Here is a 25,112-nt window from a genome sequence, read left to right as displayed (position 1 = left end):
TTTCTAAAATACATAGAAAAGCAATATGCCTGCTTTCTTGAAGGATTTTCCAGGGCTTTACCCTTCAAGTGAAGTGATCCTGAATTCAGTCTGGTTGTCAGTTTCATTAAGAAGGAAGTAGCTCATCTAGGTACAAATATGCTTCAGCAAGGTCTGTCATGCTGACAGTGGTGCTTGCAAGGAGCACCCAGATGGCGGAAGAAGCTTTCCAACTACAGTTGGAAATAGTCTAAGAATAATTCATTTATTTTAGAGTTGGTGATGGTAGATTTTTGTTTTTTGTTTTTTCGTTTTTAAAGACTTCTTTGTGGGCTTGGACTTTTCTTGGGTAGCAAAGTGAAATCTGCAAGCCTTGGGCCTCTGCGACAGTCACAGGTTTAGCAGACTCTCCCAGTGCTCTCCCAGGAGGACGGTTACACCCAGTTTCCACCTCACATTCCTTATTTTATCCCATATAACCTCCTGATTGGAACACTATGCTCACATATTTAACAAACATATACTTGTAGTTCCTTATGGTTTAGCAGCAATGTCTTTTCTCTCAAAAGTAAGATATTTTTGAAAAGATGTATTGACTAGGAAATTATGGGTCAGGGATGTGTCTAAGACCAGGTGTTTCAGGTAAGAAGGAAGGAAGTTTTGAAGATGTTAGAAACCCTTGTTGACATTTTGGGCTGTCAGCTTGGCTAACTGGTAAAATGAAGAAAGATAGTTTCATTTCCTAATAGAAATGTGATGTGGGCTAGAGGAATATTTAATAATTTGGTGATCAAGACTTTCAACTGGATAGTTGAAGTGCAGGAGACAGTTGTCAACATTTTGTTGACGTCCCTCATATAAAAATCTGAATCATAAATTAATTCCAAGTGAATGGCATACTTCTTAGTTTGCTAAAATTATAAAATGGTCGATAGTAAAATAATGTGATCTGAGCAATAGGTAATGAGACTGACACTGGATGTCCTGTCTGGTCATGGAACATGAGAACTTTTATGTGTTTGGGGGTTAGGCAGGGGAGGGCTTGGGAGGACATACTATTTTGGGGTGCTCCATGTTAGCCAGGAGTCATGGAAATTTGCCTACCCTGTTTATGTCTGAGTTTGAATGGTTACACATAGGTTCTGTATATGATTTTAATGTCTTTGTTGGTTTGAAAGAGTCTTTGCATAAAAGTGCTTTTGAGGAATATCTGCATGAAGCTGGGAGCCATTTAGGGAACTGTCATAGAGATTCTTCCAGACGCATGGGCAAGGGAGAGCTACTGCAGGAAAAAGGGCAAACGCATTGGATTAGCAAAAGTAATAGCCCAGGAAAGGGGGAATGAGTTGGTCTCACCACCATGTGGCCAACAAGGCATGCTCCAAGCTTGCGATGCCAAGGAGCATTTTTAGGAAGGGGAGGTAACCACATGACTTTCTTTCCTGGTAAAGCACATAAAGTGCAGAGTTGACCAGAGGTGGCCAAATCAATGCCAAGCTTCTCTTTGGAGAATGAAGGCCATGGAAATGAGGGAAGTGATGCAGAGAGCAAAGACAGTGGATGGGATAAAAGTGAAAAGACTACTGCAATGCTTTCCAACCTTTTATCCACAGTGGCACACAGAGAAAACAATATTTTTATAGCAACTCGGCAGCTCTTGGCAGGAAATGACTAGCTTGGAAGCTCCAGCCATTCCTGGCCCTGTTTAGCCATCCAAGAGTTGGGGAGATGAGAGCCTCAGGCACACATCTGTAGCCCATTCTTTCCTTGTGATGGGGAATCTCTGGTCTGGTGAGCATCATGAATACACAGTGACAAGATGGAGGTCATGGAGCCCTTTTAGAATATGACGAAAGTTAGGGGCCTCTCTCCCCAGAAAGACCATGATGTATATACACATAGAATTTTGCTCACAATTTCAAAGGATTTGTGGAAATGCTCAAGTCTACTTCTGGACCTCCGGACAAGAACTCTTGCATTAGATAATTAATCAAGGAAAGAGTGTTGATGAAGAAATGAGGGCAAAGTCATATGGATAAATTCAGCAAATCAGATTAAAAAATCCACCTAAAGAAGGACAGAATCAAAGACCCATAGGGTTTTAAAAGACCTTTCTATAAAACTCTGCCTTTGGAAATGGTTCAAAGCCTGGGACACCAAGCAGAAAATATCCAGGCCGTGTAATTAGATACAAACAATTGAGCCCATTGCAGTGGTCGAGCAGGTGGCTTAGCTCTACATTGTCTGCTTTTGAAAGGTATTAGTGTTAACTTGGTCCAGGTGATTATTTGGTAAATGGTCAGTTCAGTGGCACAATTTTAATTTCTAAATCCCTTTCTTCCAAACATTTTTCAAATGGAAGCTTCTTTAATTTCCTCACTATGTGTGGCAGAATGGGGAGGGTATGGTGAAGGATGCCCTGGCATGGCCTTCCAAGTTTGACAGGGGCTGCTTGGGTACTTTTTGCCCCCAGCACTCTGCTCCTTGGTTCATAGTCATTTTCACTTGCCCAAAAAAGCCCATATGTACTCTCAAAGCACCTAGAATGCCACGATGACAGGTACTCAAAACAAGACATTCAGGGCTAAACGCCTACCAATTATTTCTGAAACAAAATAAAAACCAGATCGAAAAGACTAAATGGTGAGTGAGGGATGGTGCATCAGTGTTACCTTGAATAATGTATGACTTCTGTTAGTTTAATCTCAGGTCTCACGTCACATGAAAGTTGTGTCTTTGCAAAGTATAGCCTGGAGGGAAATTTTGCCAGTGTCGTGCTCTGGTGAGTTAATACGCATTTAAACAGTTTTTATAACAGATTATTTACCAACGGGAACAGAATGCCTTGGCAAGGCACGCCTTTGAGAGAGCTGTTCTATCACGCTAGCTAATTCCATTATTTCCAAATAATTTCCACATACCTCCTCGTTCTTGTAGGTTCTCTCAAACTCTTCCCTCTACTGGTGAAAGGAAAGAATTGACATGTAGGTGAGATTATGTTGCCCTCTGGTGTCAACCAATCCAAAAGAAAGAGCTAGAACTCCGGAAGGGGATAAGAAGTAGAAGGAAGTAGAAACAAGATACTCGATATCAGGAGAAAGATGGAGAGATGAAGAGGGAAGAAGGGAGATAAGCCTGGCATGCTGTACCCATTGGATCTCCTTCCTGCTGGTGAACAACAGGATTTCAACTCCTCATCTGGCTGAGGAGTAGAGTGATGCCATCAGAGCTATTTACCTGATGACCTGGGAGTCTCTGTGATCTGTGATGGGGAAGAATAGGTTCATGGAGAGATGGGGCTTGGCCCTCCTCTTTGGGGAACCGATTTGGAAGAGAACTGAGTTATGGCTAATTATCAGAATTGGAGGTTCCTGTCTGAGAACTCACCTCTTCCTTGAGAGGGAGACCGAGACTGCCATCCCTTTTAGGACTGTCCAACAATCCCCCCAAATGGGGGCTGGACCCCACTGTCTAGCTCTTCAGTGTAAGGCTGGACGTGAGGGCCTTGGTGGTGGTGGTGTGATGGTGACAGTACCACTACTCCCTGGAGCTCCTCCTTGCCCCAGCTCTTTGCCCAGCTCTTCCCCTCTTGCCCTGTTGTCAGGCTTGGCCCACTCTGGCTGTGATGTTGGGCACATAAGCAGCCTATTAAATCTTGAGTCATTTTTAGATGGATCTGTCCTGTCATTGACTTTTTATGCTCTCTATAGGACAGACGTGTCTTCTTGCTAAAAACTGTGGAAAGTCAGTGAAATATTGACGGTTTTTCTTTAAAAACAATCTATTTAAAGAAATCAAGGAAACCTAGAGCAAAAATGTGGGCAAAGTCTGGACAGAGGCATGGAGAGGTCAAGCATTCCATCTTTGGTCAAGACTAGAGCAGCTAATGGAGCCATGGAAAGGAATCCCTTGGGGAGCAGAGCCCAGAGCAGAACAGGGATGCTGGGTTACTGGAAAGGGGCAGGAAGTGAGACAAAGGAGGGAAGTGAAGTTGAGAGAAGGACGCCTCATCAGGTGCAAGTTCCTTTTGTAGATTCTACCAGGATCTTTAAATCCTAGTTCAAAAGACAGTCAAGCTAAAAGTTCTGATGTATTCCCCGGGCTGGCAGAACTCTTGAGTGAAAGAGGATTAATAGCCTAGCACTTAGCACCCAGTAAATTCAAGACAAATTATTGAATGAATGAGTGAAATATTGCAACTGACACTGTTATTGGTTTTCAAACAGAGGGATTGTAGATGGATGTTAAATAAGAAAAAACAAAAGGGAAAACAGATTCTTTTCCAACACTCCCCCCTAGCCCCCCAATGACCATGTAAGATGCCCAGGTTAGGGCTAGTTAGATTTGTGGAGACTATGAAAGATTAGAAAATATAAGAGAAGTTTAGCGGGAGAAAAGGAAACCAGTAGAATAATTTTCAAAGATAGCTAATTCACAGATTTGTAAATTAATTTATTTAATAATTATGAAATTGAAACAGAAGAAAGCATAATAACAGTTGTTTCCTCAAACTCTATTCTATACGCAAGGCTTTGCTTTGGGGGTTGAGTCAGGATCCCAACCGGGGCACTTCCTGTTTTTGTCCCCAGCAATTCTCCCCACAGGGGAGACCAGCTCAGGTTAATGCATATGAATATCTAGGATTGGATTTTTGAGCAAAGAAGCTGCAAAAGGACACTGAGCTGGTGGTGTGTGAGAGATCAGACCCATTTACCTCGGTGCCTTCCGGGTGGTCTATGCCTTTGAACTTCTTGTCTTTGAGGACCCATCCACCTCAACCCACTTCCTTTGCATTTGCTCCCTCAGAGGAAGTGGCTGAGTTTATTCTACTCTAGCACTGGCTTTGCCTGTAACCTCAGTACTCTTTTCTAGAAAAAGATTTGGTGAGATCCCTTGTATTCAGACTAGGTTGTTCCTTAAGAAATCAATTCATTTTGGCTTCATTTTTATTTGTCAAAATATGAGCTATACCACTACAGATCAATCATTTTGCTAAATCTTTCTCCTCCCTGCCCCGCCCCCATCTTTCTTTGTAAGTCAAAGCTATTTTGTATTACCCAAGCAACAAAATGATTTACAAAATGTAAGAGAGGGACAATCTATTCTGTGGTTAGAAGGCAATAAAAAATATTTATGTGTGCCTGGCTGATGCTGACTTTTGGAGAGCGTTCACTTGTAAACTGAAAGCTGGGGAAAATGAGAAATGAAAAGCCAGTCCTCAGGGTTCTAATTCTGAGTACACGTCGTCTTAGGAAAAAATAAATCCTCATTTTTTTGGTTTCAGAATCTGTATTTGTCAACGGAAGCTGTTAACTTGGAACCCTCTGTCAGTAATGCTGTGCAGAGTTGTAGCTGATTTTCATAAGGCTGATTCTCAGAACTGGGGCTTGGAGATTGCAGTCAGGGGGAGAGGCACTGGGGGGTGGGGTGGTGTCAATCCTTAAAAGGCAACACGGCTGGTTTCCTGGGGCACAGGTGGGGGCAAGGGGGGCTCTGAGGTTCCAACTCTTCCTAGGCCTCATCTTTCCCTTTATCTTCCTCCCTCTCTCAAATAATAATGCCCTTGTGAAGAAAAAATATTTTTTAAATTAAAAAAAAGCAGACGATGATAAAGGCTTGTTTCATTCTCCTACCGGTGGCATCATCCACCTTGCTGAGCCCTACCTGCAGCCCAATGTTGGGTGTGCAGGAGATTTAAGGCAGTTGGGCTCGCATTGTAAACCTGCTTACACCCTGGCTGATGCATCAGTAGTAAAGCTTTGCTCTGTAATATTTGTACAGAAAATGCAATGTTTGCACAATAAAGCTCTCCAGATTTTTAAGCCGTGGGAGTGAAGCCAGTTTACAATCAGTGATAACAGGTTTCCCTCACTGCCATTACCACAAATAGTATCTTATTTCAGCAAAATGGTGGCAACCAGCAGGAGGGCCAACAATACAGATTTTAATCAGAAAATTTAATTTTATATACAATTCACAGTTGTGCACGGTGAGAAATGTTTCTCACTGCATGAACTTTCAGGACTCAGCTCGGAGCAAAAGGAGTTTCAATTTATGTAACGCCTTTCTCAGCAAACAATACCCCTAAGCACTTCCTTGGTAATATATGGCTTAAAATTACCCAGGATATTTATTTGGAGCAATTAAAGGAAGCGGCTGCATTCCACACAAATCCGTTTTTAATGTAGACATTAAATTGGCCAAGATTTCAATGCTGAGTTTCTCTCCCGCTGCACTGTGTTTTCTGCCTGGATTTGCTCCCTTGTAAAGCAACTTTCCGCCTGGGCTCATTTTGTTTCCCAGCTGACTTGTAAACTCTCGGAAGAGAAGCCTACCATGGAACTATTGACAGTCTTTACATGAAGAGCCCTGGGTTTGGTGGAGTTGACTTGCAGGCTCGGCTCAGGAAGCCGGATGGGCACAGGGAAGAGAGGAGGGTCACAAGCTGTTCCGTGGATAACTGAGAAATGCCAGCCCTTGACTAATTTGCTGTCCTTGAGCATGGGCTGTGTCCAAAGGATGCAAGGCCACTTTCTCTGGGTGGGGAAAGCAGGATCTGCTCCTCTGTGTGATGGTAGGGGGACATCACATACATACTTGGTAAGAGCAGGCTGTGACACAATCAGAGGGGTGAAACGGGGGCAGGGGTCAGACAAAGAGGAGAGGCAGAGTCAGAAAGGGTTAGGCTGAGTCAGAGAGGATTAGAGAGTCAGAGTGGGGCGGATGAAGCAGAGCTAGAAGGCCAAGGCTAAGCTCCTCAGGGACCAGCCCTCCTGATTGAAGAGGGGACAGGAACTCATGTTTGAGGCCTTCATACAGAGGTCCAGTTGGGAGGAGGTAATGAAAGTGGCTCCAGAAACAGAGGTAAGTCAGCCCTGAATTAGGAGAAGCTAGAGAAGGCAGGGGCGGCCAGGTGGCTCAGTTGGTTAGAGCACGAGCTCTCAACAACAAGGTTGCCAGTTCGATTCCCACATGGGATGGTGGGTGGCGCCCCCTACAAGGAAAGATTGAAAACGGCGACTAGACTTGTTGCTGAGCTGCGCCCTCTACAACTAGATTGAAGGACAATGACTTGTTGCCGATGGACCCTGGAGAAACACACTGTTCCCCAATATTCCCCAATACAAATTAAATATATATATATATATATACATACACACACACATTTTTACATATATATACATATTTTTACATATATATCTATATATATCTATATATATGTATATATCTATATCTATCTATCTATCTATCTATCTATCTATCTATCTATCTATCTATCTATCTATTTCCTTCCAGTCTTAAAAAAAAAAGAGAGAGGAGCTGGAGACGGTCCTGTCCACCTGGCCCATCCCCAAAGTCACCAAAGGCACCTCTCTGGGAGTCAAATGTCCCCTCCCACAGGGAATGGGTGGAGTCCCTGCGTGTATGGGGATCCTTTCATTCCCCATCCCTCACCCCTCCTACCACTGCTCCACTGCTGACCTTCACTCTTCCCAAGTGACCTTGAGTTTATCAACAGTTAATGTTGAGTGGGGGGCAACAGTGGCTTAAACAAGAGCGCCAGGAGCATCCCAACCCTGTTTTATGTTAGGCCAGGACCCTGGCAGTGGAGTCATGAAGGCACTGTGCCTGGCTGAGGGGAAGACAGATCTGGGCTTAGCAATGATGGCATCCACCATTGACTGAGAGCCCACTCCAGCTGCGTACAGTTACATATGACATTTAATCCTTGCAGCGATCTGGGAGGCAGGTCCTATTTACCCAAGAGGAATTGGAGGCTCAGAGAGGGATAAGTAACTTGCATAGCGGAGGTCACATAGGTAGCTAAAGGCCATGGACCCACAAGGGGAGGCAAAGTAGAACCTACTCCATTGTATTCTCTCAGGAGTCAAGGTTGACAGGGCATTTTGGGAGCTGGGCTTCAGTCATGTGAGAAGGGCAGTCGTACGGGTGGCTCCTGTGGCAGGGGACTGGCACAACCCTGAGGCCCAGAAGGTAAGATTTAGTCCAGAGACACCAACAGGCCCTGGTTAGCAGTCACTGTCTAGGGCCTCGTTTAGAAAGCATTTCTGAGCCTGAATTTAGACACAATTAGAAAGAACACTGAGGTTGATTAGTAATGTCTGTCCTGGACCAGGGAGGGGAAGTAGTCGTTGTTTAGAATGAATTTACAATACAATCCTGGTTTAGGTGTTTCTTTGCTTTAAGAATTGTTTTCATCCGGTCAGGTGCTCATTATTTTCCACAAACAGGAATCTAACCTTTCCTTCCCTTAGTAACCTGAGTCCTCAGCTTTGAAGTTACTTTTGGTCACAAGTCCTATTAGGGAAGAAGAATCAGACATGCACAAAGAGAAACCCAAACAGAGAGTTCTTAATGAGAGTTTAAAATGCAGAGAACAGAGGAAAGATTTATTTCACGTATATATATATATATATTTGGTACTTAGTACAAGTCTGGCACTACACTGAATGTTTTACAAGATATTAACTCATTTACTCTTCATAACAACCCTGTGCTACAGCTCCCAGTGTTATACTCATTTTTACAAACGGGACAATGAAACCCAGAGAGGCTAAGCAATGTGTCTAAGGTCATACAGCTTTGTGAACTCGGGCAGTCTGATGCCAGAGTCTACATGAGTAAATGACAGTGAACTGCCTCTCTATCGTGTACATATTTTTGTTTTGCTTTCCATGTGGTATTGTGCTTTCTATGCTTCATGTTTGTTTTCGAGACTAGACTGTGAACTTTGAAGGAAGGGATTATGTTTTACAATGACACATAAGAGGAGCTGAAACATGAGTACTGACTATTAGTGGTAGATTTTAGGAATCAATCACGTTTGTATTTGAATCATTTTTCTATTTGTGTGTCTGGCTCTTCCAGGACAGCAAGCTTTTAGGGATGGGACTCAGTTACATATTTCTGTATCCCCAGCATCTAACACTATACAGAAGAGAACATCTCTTATTTGTTCATTAATTCATTAACTGATTAATTCAACAAAAATTTATTAAGGGCAACTACCACACTAGAGCTCCGAAATGAACAAATTAGATAAACTTTCTGTCTCTGTAGTTTAATTTTAACCTTAATTAAGAATAGATATAGAAAAATGATGTTGACAGTCTTTAAATTTGACACATATGTCCGTGTTATAAAGAATACTACTAGCTTATTTGTTATTGCAAATTATCAATTCCCTACTTACTACACCGTGTGAGAAATAAAGTTGCAAACAGTCATTTTATTCCTACTTTCCTTACCAAGGAGCATTGGTTGCCCATTGTAGTCAGATCTAATATTTAAAGTTAAGAGCGAGCCCTTTTGGTATAGTCAGTGGAAGAATTATTGGGCTTCCACAAGGCGAGGGTGGCTGTTCCATCTCCTTTTGTTGTGTGAAAAGCTTCAAGCAATATTAAGTGAAGACAGACAGTACACTTGCCTTTTGGTATTTCTGTGAAGGCTTGCTTGCAGCATGCTGCTTGGAAGCAGGAATGATTCCACAAATGGTCAGACACGCACCCTCCTCCAAACCGCCCTTGGCACCAGGTCCAGGTGTCTAAACAGAGCAGACTGGCCCTCTGCCCTGGAAGAAGGAATGCCGAGATTGGAGAGGAGAGCATTACAGTTTTCAGGATCTCTTTTTCTACCACCAAGGCAGGATCTTAAAAATGTCCTCGACTGCTTTTCTGATCCTTTGAGGCTGCTAATTGCATCAGAGATTCCTCCTTACAGAGAAGGAAAATGCTTTTTCCAAGAACTCACAAGGAATGAGTGGCAGAGCGGAGACTGGAACTCAGGTCCCTTCCTGTGAGTCCTGAGTGCTTCCCTCTCCCCGGCACCGCCAAGGCTGTCCTCCTGGTGAGGGGACGTGACCATGCTGCCCAAGTCAGAAGGAGCCCCTTGGCAGCTCATGCCCAGAGTCCTGGCAGCAGGATGTTTCAGCTCATAGGAAAATTATCTGGTGGGGCTTCTCTATTCAGGGTTATAGGCTGTAATCATATAATGATCAAAAGCAGGGCTTCAACAGACTTTTATTCGTAATTAGCTGCAACCTGCGTTTTAAAAATTTGATATAGGTACGTATATATTTAATGAAAAATTTGGAAATATAAAAATGTAAAAGGAAGTAAAAATAAAAAATCACCCATAGTCTTGTCATCCAAAAATAGTAATTGCTAACTTTTTGGTGTGTTTTCTTCTGATGTTATGATTTCTTTTTAAGACGGTTGTACTCACGTTGTAATAATAATAGGCACTAACATTTGTCAAGGACCTACTATGTGTCAAGTATGGTTATTTATATGTATTAACTCATATAAGTCTCATAAAAATCCTATGACGTAGTTACTATTACCTCCATTTCACAGAAAATAAAAACAAGGCGCAGGGAGGTTAGTACCTTGCCCAAGGTTCCTCAGCTAAGTGGGGGAGCCAGGGGGTCCAGCCTGCTATCTGTTTTTGAACTTGTCTTTATATTAAACACATTTTCTTTTCTTCAGAAACATCAGCTTTAGTGGCTGCCTAATATTCCAGCAAGTAAATATCCCCCAGTTTACTTAACCAATCCTCTGTAATTTAAATAATGCAACTGAGAACTAAGTAGGGAATGAGGCTTTTTCTGTATTTAGGATCACAGCATTTCCTTAGCATAAATTCCTAGATCTAGATTTAAAAGGCACAACAAGATGACAATAAGTCTGTTGATACACAGACAAATATTTTTTAAGAGGAATGTACCTGGTCATACTGACACCAGCCCTGTGTGTGCTGGTCCTTGGAGGTTACCACTCAAAAAATGATTAATGAATTTGATAGGCAAAAACACCAAAAAACAAAAAAAAAAACAACTTATTGTTTTCAGAGGTTCTCCTTGCCATTAAAAAATTTTAATCTTTTTATAAACATTGTTTTTTTTTAATGGCTGCTTGAGAATCTACCTCTAAGATACTTTTAGATTTCTTCCTTTTTTTGGTCTCAGACCTGGAAACAGTTCTTGGTTAATTTGTGTGTTTTTTGTAAAGGATAATGAAGACTAATTAGAACAGAATTGGGGGTGAGGGCAGGGAGGGAGGGGAGAGAACATGAATAGGAAAAGCCTCCTCTGTCCACCCTGCTTTCACTTCTGATGGAACTACTGGACCAGAGGGGCCTTAAGGCCACCTCCAGGATTACTCTTTTAGCCCTCACTAACACAGTGATGTTACTTACCACAGGCACATAATAGAAGCTCAATAAATATCTGCTGGAGGAGTGAATGAATGAATATATGCTACGTAGGTCTGCCATATGTTAACCTACTATCTGGTAGTAACTCTATCGCTTTAATCACTGCATCTCAGTCCCTTGGTTTAAAAAAAAAAAAAAAAAAAAAAGGTTTGCATCTGTGATCCCAGGTCCTGGCCTTATTAGGATCCTAGAAGAGTGGCCAACCAGAGGTCTTTTAGCCCAAGGCAGATAATTGAGATCAAAGTTTCCTGCATCTCTCAGGGGAGGTCCTGGCCTGAGAGAATCAGGCCCTCAAGTCAAAAGGACTGGAGCTCTCCTTTTACCTTCGTGACCTGCAAGCACACCATCTCTGTACAGGGAAAGGGGAGAAGGAGGGAGATTAGGGGAGTGGGGGGAAGGTGAGGAAGGTGTTGTCCTTGGGGGAGGCAGTGTGAGGGGAAGTGTTTACAAAGATGGCTCAAAGGCCCCCTGAGCCCCTAGCTCTGAGGCTTCTTACTAGAAGGAGCCCTTGCTCAGCATATCCTCTCTTGCTGTCTCGAAGCCATCAGAGATGGTGGCTAAGCTCAATCCTATCTTCATGGGGCTGTGGGAGTCACTCGAATGAGTTATTTGACATCCCTTTGCCTCCATTTGAATAAAAACTGTACAGTGTAAAGTTCCACAGTTCAGGTATTTTGAGATCTTCAGATGATACTCAGACAAAAATTGCGTTTTGCCTATATGTTTTACATATATGTAAGAAAAATAAATGTTCAGAATATGATCCTGCCACAGAACAGGTCAAAATTTAAGTGAAATATATAGGAAGGCAGCCATCCATACAAATGTACCTTGTTTTAAAAATTAAATGTGAAACATTTCGAGGCTATGTCTATTCCCACATCTTCATGATCAGTCAAGGATGTGAATGTGTATAAAATTAGAAAGCATATCACATGGGAGGAATCAAGCAACTATTACAGAATTAGTGTGGCCCAAAACATAATTATGGAAACTTATTTGTTTTAAGTAAGTTTGCTTTTTAAAGTTTAGCATGGCCAGGAGTTCCCAAATCATATTATAGTTATGTATTTTAGACTTATAATATAAAAGGCACATTTAATCTTTCCGGGTTTTGTTTGTTTGTTTTTCACTTTTTTAATCTGCAAAATGACAGGTCATATTTGAGTCTGATTTAATGAGTCTCGGTGGGGCCCAGACACTGGTATTAACGTACAGGTAATTCTAATATGCAGCCAGGGTCCAGAACCATTGACCTAGATAATCTCTAAAGTCTTTCTTTGGCACCAAAATGCTATGATTTCTATAATTTTAAAATTAAAATCAAAGTAAATTAAAAAATCAGATTCAACTCGCAGATGATTCTGCTGAAAAACATCTTCCTAAATTCAGCGGTTTAAGCATCCTAAAATGAAACTTCATAAGTGACCCAACCCCCGTGAAATATTTTGGGCAGATCTTATGAATTTGGAAAATTTATGTTTGTCCACATTTCAATATTCCTAAATGAGTTTTAAGTCAATTACCAAAAAAAAAAAGTATTTTTCACCTTTAGAGTCAAGATGTGGTCAAATTTTTGATTTCCAAATGGAAATCAAAAGGATCAAATGAAAATGTTTATGTATAAAGATAGATGAGAAATGAAGATACTGAATCTTTGCTACCATGTTTCCCTGAAAATCAGACCTAGCCGGACAATCAGCTGTAATGTGTCTTTTGGAGCAAAAATTAATACAAGACCTGGTGTTATATTATATTATATTATATTATATTATATATTATATTATATTATATAAGACCCAGTCTTATACTATAGTAAAATAAGACTAGGTCTTGTATTAATTTTTGCTCCAAAAGATACATTAGAGCTGATTGTCCGGCTAGGTCTTATTTTTGGGTAAACACGGTACTAGCTTGGGATGACAACTCGTGTGTGTGTGTGTGTGTGTGTGTGTGTGTGTGTGTGTGTGTATGTTCACAAATGAGCCTCTGCTGGGGTCCAGGAGGAGCAGTTGATGATGGGGTAGTAACTCACAGAAACTATAGCGACTGATGGTGGCAGACTGCAGCCATGGGCTACTGATTTCAAGGCAATGTGCACCTAACACCCCTTCTTCTTGAAGACTATGTCCCCAGAACCATCAAGTTTTTAAAATGTAGTTCAACTGGAGATGGGTTTTATTTTCTTGTTATGAAAGCTGGGTGTCCAAACTAAGGACTCAGATGAGTACATCCCATGTCTACTGAGGAAGAACATCTGTGGCAAAGAGAGGCTGAGGCTGTAATCTCTCCATGAATAAGTCAGGAAATAGATCTATGTTTGGTATTTAGATTAGAATTACAAGTGAAAGAAGTAACATTACCATCAGAAATGTGCATTTCTAAAGATATTCATTTGAAAGTTTTGAAAAAAAGTCAAGCTCATGCCCTGGGGCTTCTGGGAGTATGTACAAAATACAATAATTAAATTAAGTCCAGCAGTTAAAATTCCTCATAAAAAGAAAAAGCTGGAGCACTTCCCAATGGGGAATGCTTGACTTAAAAGAAAGGTTTTACTCTGTGGCCTGAAGGTCAACAAACTGGGACTCTGTGGGAATGTATAAAATTTCTTAAAGGGGTTCTTTGGTCTTTGTTTTGTTGAAAGAAAATAAAAGAGTAAAAAGGGACAAGTTTTGAAAATTCAAAAAATGAAGGTGCAGTCCGAAAATCATCATGATTTTTATAAACGCAGTACTGGAGGCTATGAAAACATGCTCTCAGATTTTCTGAGTACTAATCTAACACATATGCTCTTTGACAAGGAGGAAAAGGGCCAATGGCGCCATTTGAACAAGCCATTTTAAATATGCTCATTTTCAGAGGCAGTGAATGCAAATTTGTGACCATTCATCTGGTACTTATTTTGAAAATATTTACCTTAAATATTCTCATAAATACATTTCACAATTTAAAATTCCTTAGATGACACAAAAACTGATTGGTTTTTAAAAAGGTTTTTACGAAGCAAGGTTGTAAAAAATGATTTTTTGTGGTCATCTCCTCAGTAATCTAAAATAGAATATTATAATTTGAAAATATCTGTTTTTATAAATAATCATTTATAGATACCTTTCTGGTAATGTCCCCCCAAAAAGGAATAAGGTAAAGAACAGGATAGAAATCAAATTTTATATCCTTAAACTTTGTTATTTATAAGCATTATTCTGGACTCCCTTGTGAATTTCAGGCTGCACTCAAATAGTTTCTACTGAAACAAAAAGAACCAATACTGATCTGCCAGATCCTCATCTTCTTTATCACTTAAACAGAATCTGAATGTTGGCTCTGCATTAAGACAGCGTGATCAAATGTAGGACATTAGGAATAGCAGCTTAGGCAGCAATATGTAATTTACTGAATAATTAGCAGCCTCATTGACATTTCTACTTTGATTCCCAAAGTACAGTATGAGCGGTCGGGCCTCTGCTCTCAGGCTCTCTGCAGTAAAATGGGCTAATAAACTTCCTGTGCCAAGTTCATAGTAAATGAAGGACTGCGAAGCATCCTGCAAGCCACTCACAACTTAAGACACTAGATTTACTTCCAAAACACGGACACAGAATTAGGAAAACATTTTTTTTTACAGGAGCAGCCAGGTGGCTCAGTTGGTTAGAGCATGAGCTCTGAACAACAGGATTGCCAATTCGATTCCCACGCGGGCTAGTGAGCTGTGCCCTCTACAACTAGATTGAAGACAAGGAGCTGCTGCTGAGCTTATTGAGGGGCCGCTGGATGGCTCAGTTGGTTAGAGCCAGAGCTCTCAACAAGGTTGCCCTCAACATACAAGGTTGCGGGTTCAATTCCCTCCATGGGATGGTGGGCTGAGCCTCCTGGAACTAAAAATTGAGAACGGCGACTAGACTTGGAGCTGAGCTGCACCCTCCACAACTAGATTGAAGGACAACACGGAGCCTACAGAATTTAAGAAAAAAAAATTATTTTCTATTCATATGTTTTTGTTAATTTTGCTTTTGGAATTGTGAGGAAAGGAAGGTAAAATAAGAAACAGGAAAAGGGAAGTGGCAGCAGACAACAGTAGACAGTAAAAAGAGAGAATGAGCTATGTATAATACATAGACTGATGAAAGCCATGGAGGATGGGGCTGCAGGCGTGAGGGCGGAGCCAAGAGGAGGCCCAGGGAGCAAACACAGCTCGGTGAGCGCAACCTCTGCCCTTGAGGTCTACATCCTGCTCCCTCGTCCTTCCACTACGACGCCTTTCCTTAGACCACCCGAGGCATTCTCCTGCCAGTTAGACCAGTCTCCAGTAGACCATCCTGCAAACTGTATGAGGGCCTGTTCCGTGTTGGAGGAGATGCGGGCCTACAGGGACCAGACGGCCGTGTAGGCCTACAGCGAGGTAGTATTTACCTGGTGGCAGAGCTTCCATGCTGTGTTTGATGACTAGTTGTTTGAATTGTTGTGAGCCCAAATATCTTTGCCGGGGTCAGGTACTGTCTCTAAGGGAGGCAGTTGTGGAAAAGATGCTTTAGCTATTTTCTTTTTTTTCATAAAACTCATTTGGAGCGTCCTCAGAAGGGTAGTTAATGTAAAACCGTAAATCTGAGGCGTTCTCGGGTATGGAGCTGTGTGGTTTAATGGTTTAATTTCGAGACGTTAGTTGTAGTCTTGGTTTTGCCAGTTGTGTGACCTTGAGCAAGTCCCCTCAAAGGGCCAATATTGACAACTCCAGGAGGTACACTCACATTGTATTTTTTTCTGTGTGAATGGAGCCCCCTTCAGCCAGCAGTCGGTACTGCATAATCCTCCAGAGCTTCAGTGTCTTTCTCTACCAAGTCAGGTGGTTAGATAAAATGATAACACGTTTCTCGTCAGAATGCTCCAGAGTAGGAGAAATTTCCATAGTCCAGGAGTGGCAGTAGGAGATTCTCAACAACAACAACAACAACAACAACAACAACAACAAAGCCACAAAGCTCCCCTGGAATACACATGGCTGCCTGGGATTGGCCCCACCAATGTTTTCCTGTGAGAACGTTCCTTTACCTACCAATAAAGTAAATGAGAAAACGGGGTTCATGTAGTAAAAATTCACTTTCCAGCCAGCTTTGCTGCAGTAGGATTCCTATCCTGGACTGCAGCACGGGTTTAGCCCACGGGATAGAAATATTTGACCTTTACGGAATGCTATGCACCAAGCATGATGCTAGGTGCTTTTCAAAAAGTACTGTATTTATTATAGTTTTTAAAAAATCTTTATTTGACATTCATTCATTTTTAAAGATTATTTTCTTTTAATTCTGGTAAAATATACATAACATAAAATTTACCAGATGCAGTGTCATGCAGGGTGTCATTTGGGTCTCAGCTCCCGCTCCCCGCACAAGAACGCAGAACATGGCGAGGCCCAAAAGGAACACCAACAGAGCCATAGATAGGGGGTTCATACCAGTATAGTCTCGCTGGCGGCTGGGTTGGAGACACAGGAAACAGGATCCACACGATCTGCAACTTGCCGTCTGCTTCTCTGCCAACCCACCAACCCACTTGCTAACTGCAATCCGCGCTTGCTAGCTCAGCCACGGCAGTTATATCAGTGGATAATGGCTAACCGGTAACAGCTGATGGCCAACTAGTCACAGCTGGTGACCATCTACTACCCAAGCCAGCACCTTTCCACGTGAGGCCGAGAGCCTGGAAACTGCTCTCTGGGACTCTGTCCCACATGCAGGCTGCCCTGGGAAGGGTGAGACCTTGGGCCAGGCCCCTGTCTGCAGTTGAGGAGGATGCACTCACTGCCCCAGCCAGGCAAGTGAGGACTCTCGAAGGGGGATTTGGGTGATTGCACAGCCTCCTCGTAGTGACTCTTTGTTAGGTAATATTCTTATAGTTGACAAAACTGATACTCAGAGAGAATAAAGGACTTGTCTGAATATACCACAACCTGTTAATCATAAAGCCAGGATCAAAACCAAAGTGTTTGATAGAGGAAAGACTCAGTTCTTAATTTTAATGAACACACTTTTAGCAAACTCTTGCTGGGGGTGAGAGATAAGCAGGAGAGGGATTGAGAGATGACTGACAATGGCTAATATTCAAGGATCCACATTATTTTGGGGATACACACACATAAAAAATACTACAACAGAAATCTGATCCAATACAATGGAAGGACTGGGGGAGGGCCAGCAAATTGTGTCTGGGGAGTTGGGCAAACTCACAGAAGTGGCCTTCAGGTGTGTCTTGAAGAATGCTTAGGAGGTTTTTGGATATGATGGAGAGAACTTGTACAAAGGCTTTGCGAAAGAGTGTCAGGCGCTGCAACCAGGCATAGTCCGGCTGCATGGTGGCCAGCGCCCTTTGATGGAGGCAAAGCGTCACTGGTATGGAAATGCTGGTGGGGCTCCCAGTGGCTGGAGCTCCCTCATGACAGACTGTAAGAAGCATCACAGAGCTCTCATGCAAGCTGCTGCAGGAATTCCTCTCCCTGGAAATCCAATGGAGGAAACTGATGTGCTCCTTTCCTCATTTGGGAGTTTGGCTTATTAACATAGTTTTCCCAGAGAATATAAGCCAGAAAAAGTTCATGTTGGTTGTTATGTTCTTCCTTCCATGGAACTCAAAGGAGCCCATTAAAAAAAATAATAATAAATTAAGCCAGATGCCTTAATAGAGTGTGCAGTCTTCTGAAGGAATTCTCCACCATAAAGCTACCTGAAATGGAATGTTCATTTTTCTCTTGATTCTTTTACTGTCTGAATAACTAAGGCAATTTGATTCATTATTTAAAAACAAAACAAAGCCCAGCCAAAACAGCTATTTGGCATTACGTGGACCATAAAATCGAGTTCCTTTGCATTGAATTTCTCCCCTTTAGCTAGACATTTTAACATCATGAGGTAGTTGTTTGGTCTCTCTTGTTTTTCATAAGATGGAGTTTTTAGTATATCAACTCTCTCATTTCTGTCATGAAGGGAATCTCTAAAGTTCCTTCTAGGGCTCAGACTAATCTCTGGGACCATGTCCAGTTTTCTATGTGTAAGTGTTGCACACACAGTATTAGAAAGATTAACTTTGACCAATGGAGAAGTCTAACAGGATTCCCCCTCTGTCTATAGGTAGGCACAGGTGACTTGAGAGTGAGTTTTCTACTTCTCCTGGTAATAGAAAGCTTTGTCTTTGACTTAGGGTTCAGCAGTTATACCCTGGAAGTGTGGTCCCCTCTGCCCTTCCTGAATGGGTTGATTCCTGAACAAGAACTCATTGGAGAAAAACACCTCAATTTGGCCAAATTCTGCCCTAAGCCTGAGCACAGATTTGCAGTTCTCTTTGTAAGTCTAAGAGGAGGCCCGGCAGAGTGTTTGTTCCCTTCGCAAGGCTGACAGGCTGTTTACAACATACAGAAGGGCTGAGTTTACTCCTCAGACTTCAGCCAGGACTCTGGCTGCAGGACTGTAGCCTGGCTGAGCTCCTATGGACCAAAAGAAGAAGAGAAAAGATAAAATAGGTGGAAAGGTGGCTGGTTTTCAAAGCATATGGTGTGTAGTTTTTCAAACCTGTTAAATTCTTAATTCGCACCTCTTGTTATTATCACTATTGTAGCCAATGAACGGCATTTCTTTTGGTTATGGCATCTAACCTTATTTTACGCCTTTGCTCCTCCTTTGACTTCACACAAGAGCATCTTAATTTTAAAAGTGCATCCAGAACCAGTACTAGACTTCCAGACTAGCTGCCTGGCACCTAGTTGGGCTCAACAGATGTTTGTTGAATGAATAAACGAATGAATGAAGTGATTTTCACGAAAAAGTTCAGAGAAATCTTTCAGCAAGGTTTTTGTTTTTTAAACTCGGGATCATCACTTAAAGTATCCTCTATGGATTTGAAAGGAAAATCGGCAAAGTTGATTTTAGAGGTTTTTGAAGAAACTCTCCAACCAAAAGCTGTCCGGAACAGAATGTTCATTTTCCTCTTGATTCCAATACCATGTTTGAATAACCTGGGCAATTCAACTCCATGATTGGAAAGCAAGGGGACCCGGGTCCTCTGTAAGTCCCTCGGGCCATGGATCCCACGGACCTGGCTCTGAGCCGGAACAGACTGAGGGCGCGGGACTCGGGCCGAGGAGACCAGGACTCCGGAGATTTGCGTGTCGCTTGCACGGGCCCTAGGTCCTCGTTCTTGCGCCTGGCCCAGGCGCCAACTTTGGGGCTGGAGAGACACAAGGGCCGGTGGGTCCCCAGGGAGGGCGCGAGGGCCCCGCGCAGGTGTCGGGCCTGTGTGCGGGGTGCGCCGGGGGTTCTGCGGGCCTGGGAGACCCGAGAGAGACGTTATTGTTACACTGTAACGAGTCTGATTAACATGCTCCTGACACTTTCTCTTAGTTTCCCCGGCTCCTAGCAACAGCGCACAAAGGCGCAGGATTGTCCCGGACTCCGCGGGGACACGGGGCAACCTTTGATCTGCCACCATTACAGTGGGGCTGCGCGACAGGCTCGCGGGCTCCGGGCGGGAGAGCCGGGCCGCAGTCCGGGCCCTCCGGGCTCCTGCCTCTGCCCGACCCGCCGGCCCGACCGCCGCTGCGCTGGGAGCGGCCCCCGCGGGCGCGGTCGGTGCTGTTCTCCGCCCCGGTGCTCCGCGACCTCGGGCCTCGGGGAGCGCGGGCGGCGGGGGACTCGGGCTCCGCGTGTCCCGGCCCCGCGGGCGCACGTCCTTCCGTCCTGCCTCGCCGGAAGCAGCAAACAGAACCGAGCCGGTCACTTACAACGTGGGGGGAACAGACAAATTGAAAAAGGAAGGGTGCGAGCGACAAACAAATCCCAAAAGATTCTGTTAAAAAACAGAAACAAAAATAAATCTGCAGGCTTCGTCTCGCTAAGCTGACCCTGGGTTCGTTCCATCGGCAGCAAACAACCACCACAAAAGGCGCTAACGAAGATTTCGGTTCCTTCCTGCACATCCCTTTCTTTATGTCTTTGGCAATTCTTACTGATTCGGAAGGAAATCTGCTGCCAAAGAATTGCTGGAATACAAACAAACTTCCAATCACAACAAAATCACCCGTCACAGAACAGCAAAAAGCTGCCCGGTCCCACCTTGCAAGTTTTCAGGTACGAAGCTAGGTATTTGAAAGTCATTTATTTTCCATTTCGTTCGCTCTTTCAGTCCTCCACGTCCACCCCGATTTAAAATAAAGCGCAGAAAGACAGACTAAGGTTTTCACATTTAAATGTTGCGGTCAGCTAGTTACTTTCCCCCTAAGTTCCATCTGAAACCCTCTTGGGGGAGGGCGCCTGGGCTGGGAGGACAGTGACCCCGAGCCAGTGGCTGAACCTCTGAGGTTACAGACCCGCTCGGGGACTCCCGCCAGCATTCACAAGCACAAGATCCTGCTGGTAACCCCATAACCTGTATCGTGCCACCGATTGCCTTCCAAGTACTAGAGGTAAAAAAAAAAGATAATAATAATAATAATAATAATAATAATAATAATAAAACCCACGAAGACATTTAGCTTTCCAAGATAAACGGAAATCGTAAAAGCAGAATGTACTTCAAATAAAAAAGCGTGTATTCTTTTTCCACTTCTAAAGACATCATTGGAAATTCAGTGTTTCCAAGGTGAGTCAGTTTCCCGAACTCCCACAAAACCATTTTGGAGCAAAGATGTTAATGATAATAATTAACACACATAGTCTAGAAAAGGGGAAATAAAAGGGGGGGAAGAGACAGAAAAAAGGTCTGCTCCATCTACCCAGCAAAATGTGCCAGGCAACGAGTTACTTTCAAATTCAAATTGGAGGCCGTGAAGCCTTCGTTTTTTGAGGACACTTTCCCCAGCCCATTCCTGGAGGAGAGGACGGAAGGACAGCCTGCTGTAAAACACTTGGAAATCTGAAGGGACCAGTTCCCAGATAGCTGCCCAGGAACTTCCCAACCTGTGCTCCCAGGACAGTGCCTGACTCCACCGGAGTTTGCCTCACCATTTCAATAAAACATGGTGGTATTGATATAATCCTCTATACATTAAAATGAGGTTGTCACAGATTGTCATTAAGACCTCAGTAAAAACAATGAAGACATTATTGGACACCCCCCCCTCAGGCAAGGTATTAGGGGAATAAAACAATCTACACCACACGGGTCCTATTGAGATTAATGAAAAAATTATGCAAAAAAAAGGTCTCAATTTCATTTTCCCGTGACAGTGCTTTGCATACATACAGTCAGTCTTGCTTTGCACCTGATGATTTATTCAACTAATCTGCAGTGATCACCACTGATGTTCTCAACTCAATCTTGTCCTGGCTCATTTTCTAAGTAATTGTTTCTCATTAGTTCTGATAATGTTTTAATAGTGTTGCCCATAATTTAGCCCCCAAGAGTTAATAAAAGGGGGGTGGTGGGGTGCAGGGGCTTGTGATGAGCTACACAAAATATAAACAGGTATGGTTTTTAATTAATCAGATTACTGCAAAGTCTTCTTCTTGTGGTCCATTCCTAGCTCAGAGGAATCCCCCAGGTTGGGCATTGCCATCATGTCAAGTGGGATCAGCTCACCCTGCCCGCCTTCCAGCCTTCCCACCTTCCCTGTGATACCAGCCCCCTCCCATGGCTCCACAGAGATGCAGGTGGGAAAACAGTGGTGATGCCTCTGGTCTCCCAGCACCTCCTGTCCTGGAATTTTGTTCTTTAAGAAATGAGGCACAACGGGTTTCTGGTCCTGACTAAACACTCTTCTGGGGCTCTGATTAGGGTCTCTACCCCGAGTGGGAACTTGGTGTAGATTTTCAGCTCTACTGGGTCCCACTCTCATGATGCTACCATAATCAGGACCACGGGTTATGAGGAAGACGATAAATCTGACACTTAGAGAGACTTAAACAATAAGGTGGTTTTATTTGAGCAAAGTGGTTTTGTGATAAAGGGCATGGTGACTGGGCCAACATGGTCAGGGACCTAGGACCCCACAGGCCTGTTGGTGATGGGGGTGGGGAGACCTAGCCACATCCAGGCTCTTGCACCACCCAGAGAGGTTGCTGAGGGGACAGCTTTTCCCGAGGTCCAAATGCCTTCACCCCGGCATCGGACGTGCCCTCAGAGGGAGGATTTGACTCTTGGTGAGCTCGGTGGCTTGAGGCCCACCTACAGCTTGGGGGTTGCCTATGTAACTGGGGTGGAGACTAGAACATCTGCCCTTTCATCCTGCCAAAACCTGGAGGGGTTATCTGGACCAACACAAAGAGCGGCAAGGACACTTGGGTTGAAGTGGGGTTGCCTATGGGGAAGGATGAAGGAAGGTTTTTATTTTTTCTTTAAGACAGGTCCTGCCTATACATCTAGCACCCTGAGGGGTGTCTATGTGTGAGACAGGTCAGAAGGAGAGGAGGTCTTTGTCTTCTGAGCAGTCCTCCTGTGTTTCTGCATTTTAAATACACAGGTCTGACTGTGGGACACCTATGGTCCTAGATGACCCTTGTGAATACCTGACGACTGGCATAGGTGGGCACAACTGCTACAGCAGGATGGGGTGGGGGCTGCTTCTCCTGTAACTGCCACGCACTGCCCCTGTCCGCAGTCCTGAAGCCCAGTTTGGCTGGAGGACAATCATCTCGGAAGTTGGCTGAGATGCCATCTTTCTCCTTCTAGCCCCTCCCCATGAGGATGGGGCTAGCTCTCACCTTCCTTTCCAGCTACCTCTGAGGCAGCACAGGGTGACTAAGGTGACAGGTGACAGTGCTCTTGAGTGGGTGAAGGGGGTGCCCCAAGGAGGGGAGGTGTGTTGCCCAAGGCAGGCTAGGACCCCAGCCTGGCACATCCCTTCTCAGTTTAAGAGCTGTCTCCTCACGTCCCATGTTTGGGAATATTAGTTGGTGTCTCAAGAATGTGTTTCCCCAGAACCATCCTGCCTGGGTCAGGTTCATCTGCTGGACTGTCAGAACTGGATTGTGCACTTCCTGCCCAGCGGTGGGTGGGTGGGTGTTGCGTGATGGCGTATGGGACCCTCCCACTTTGGTTTGATTCCACGGTGCCTTTCCTTGTATATAACTTCAATTCTACTCCCCTCTTGGGCTTCCTGTAGGAATGGAAGAGGTAGGGGGAAAGTAGACCCCTTGTTGGGGTACATAGTAGGGGCCGCGTAGGAAATAAACAAAAAGGGCATAGGAGGAGGCGAAAACTGAAGATAAAAAACAACTGTTTTCTATTTACAAATTTAAATAAACAGAACAGCCTTCCCTGCGGTGTTTGTCTAAGAGTAGCAGCCTTGCTGCTGTGTAGGTCATGAAAAGGTTGGTGTAGAGTTTAAAACTTCCCATTCTGTTAATTTCTTAAAGAACAGTCGTCCAGAGTCTCAACACAAAAGCTCATGATTTAATGAGGAGCAGAAACAAAATCTCTGATTGTTGGTGTTTCAAATTTCATTGGCGTCCTCTGGCAAACACAAGTTGATCCTTCGCAGCTTCAATACCCTTTAGCCTTCAATATAAGAGCACATGCTGAATAGGGAAGAATGGCTGGTTGTTATGTTTATTTACCCTTCCTACAAGCTGGGTTAACCTCTTCAAAACAGCTTTACTAAGCCCGTTAACCACACCACCCATACGACCTGTAGCAGCATCTCTAATGTGATGCAAATCTCGGAGGGGACCATATGCACCAGCTCCGCCGCATTGTGTCTTCTTAGAGGCTACAAGTTTATTGCCGAGGGGGCCCTGTCCCGGCCATACATTTACAGGGGAAATGGCCTCAATGGCAAACAGTTAAACGGGGAAATAAAGGGGGAGAATGGATGGTCTTGTGCTTCTGCACATTTATTTTTTAATGCTGGTAACTGTTTACCCAAAGCATTCACCCAGGAAGAGGGCTTTCATAGTCATCATCTAGCAGTGCAAGGATTATGGATGTTTTGTTTTTTGGGGGGTGAGGGTTAACAGAAATCAGCTTTGAAGAATTATTTGTAGAGATATCTGTAAAAACCAATAAGATACTTAATCAACTTTTCAATGCCCTCTCTGGTGTTTTATCAGTTTCTAGTGAAATAAACACAACCCCTTCATTTCGTCATTATTTTTTAAAAGGCTAGCCTTTCTTAAAATTACGGGGTTGAGTGAACAAATGAACAATGTGGGAAATATCTAATGTGGGCACTTCTAACGTGAGAAGGGTAAAGGGAGTACTGTGTGTGCGAAAGACCTGTTTCATTAAGACCTCACTTTCCCTCACAGCCAATCTTCCCCCACTATTTTAGCTCCCTGTGACGTTGTAAGTCCACATTTTATAACACATTCATGAACAATAAAATCATAAACTTGGAACCAAAACGAAGAAAGTTCATTTTTAGAGGACTCACTGGCCAGTGCATTAACAACAACAAAAGTAATTGTGATCAACATGAACTGTAAATGGAGAAAGGTTCCAATCTGGCATGCTCACAAGTTGCCCTGAGTATTATGGTTTGTCTTTAAGAAACCCACTGTATATGTTCCGCCCACCTGATGAGAGCCTCATTTACCAGATCATTTTTCCTTGATGGATGTGGCAAGCGTAACAATGTTCTGGGCTTGCTTCAGTAATGGCATGTCGATCATGCTCCCTTGGAAAGTAAAGGCTCCCTGGAAAACAGAGAATATAAACTTCCTGAAAAAAACGCTCAGAAATTATAGGCTGCCTTTCGGCGCACACTCATACAAGAACATTTTAGATTCCACCTGAATTATACTGACTTTCCCACCCAACTTTTGAGAAAGCCAATGTAAATTACAGGGGAAAGATTTTTTTTTCCCCTTCTGAAAAGGGGAAAAAAAAAACCTTTAGCATTTTAATGGAGTGGAAAAACTTCAGACACACGTGTTGGAAACTTCATTTAACTCTTGAAATCAAGCAGAAAATAATTATGG

General features: G+C 43.4%; 1 protein-coding gene across 1 annotated transcript in view; it reads right to left on the bottom strand.

The window, feature by feature from the left end:
* Positions 1-22,114: 22,114 nt before the first annotated feature.
* The window catches only part of CLYBL (citramalyl-CoA lyase), a 218,572-nt gene continuing 215,574 nt past the window's right edge, over positions 22,115-25,112 (bottom strand). The window contains 2 exon segments of the mRNA XM_033104835.1: positions 22,115-23,691; positions 24,728-24,827. Of these exon segments, the coding sequence (XP_032960726.1) occupies positions 24,732-24,827 (96 nt within the window). The 3' untranslated portion in view covers positions 22,115-23,691; positions 24,728-24,731.

Source organism: Rhinolophus ferrumequinum, chromosome 4 (assembly GCF_004115265.2).
Source record: "Rhinolophus ferrumequinum isolate MPI-CBG mRhiFer1 chromosome 4, mRhiFer1_v1.p, whole genome shotgun sequence".
Lineage (NCBI taxonomy): Eukaryota > Metazoa > Chordata > Mammalia > Chiroptera > Rhinolophidae > Rhinolophus > Rhinolophus ferrumequinum.
The sequence above is the reverse complement of the archived record's forward strand: the minus strand, read 5'-3'. Positions and strand labels throughout refer to the sequence as shown.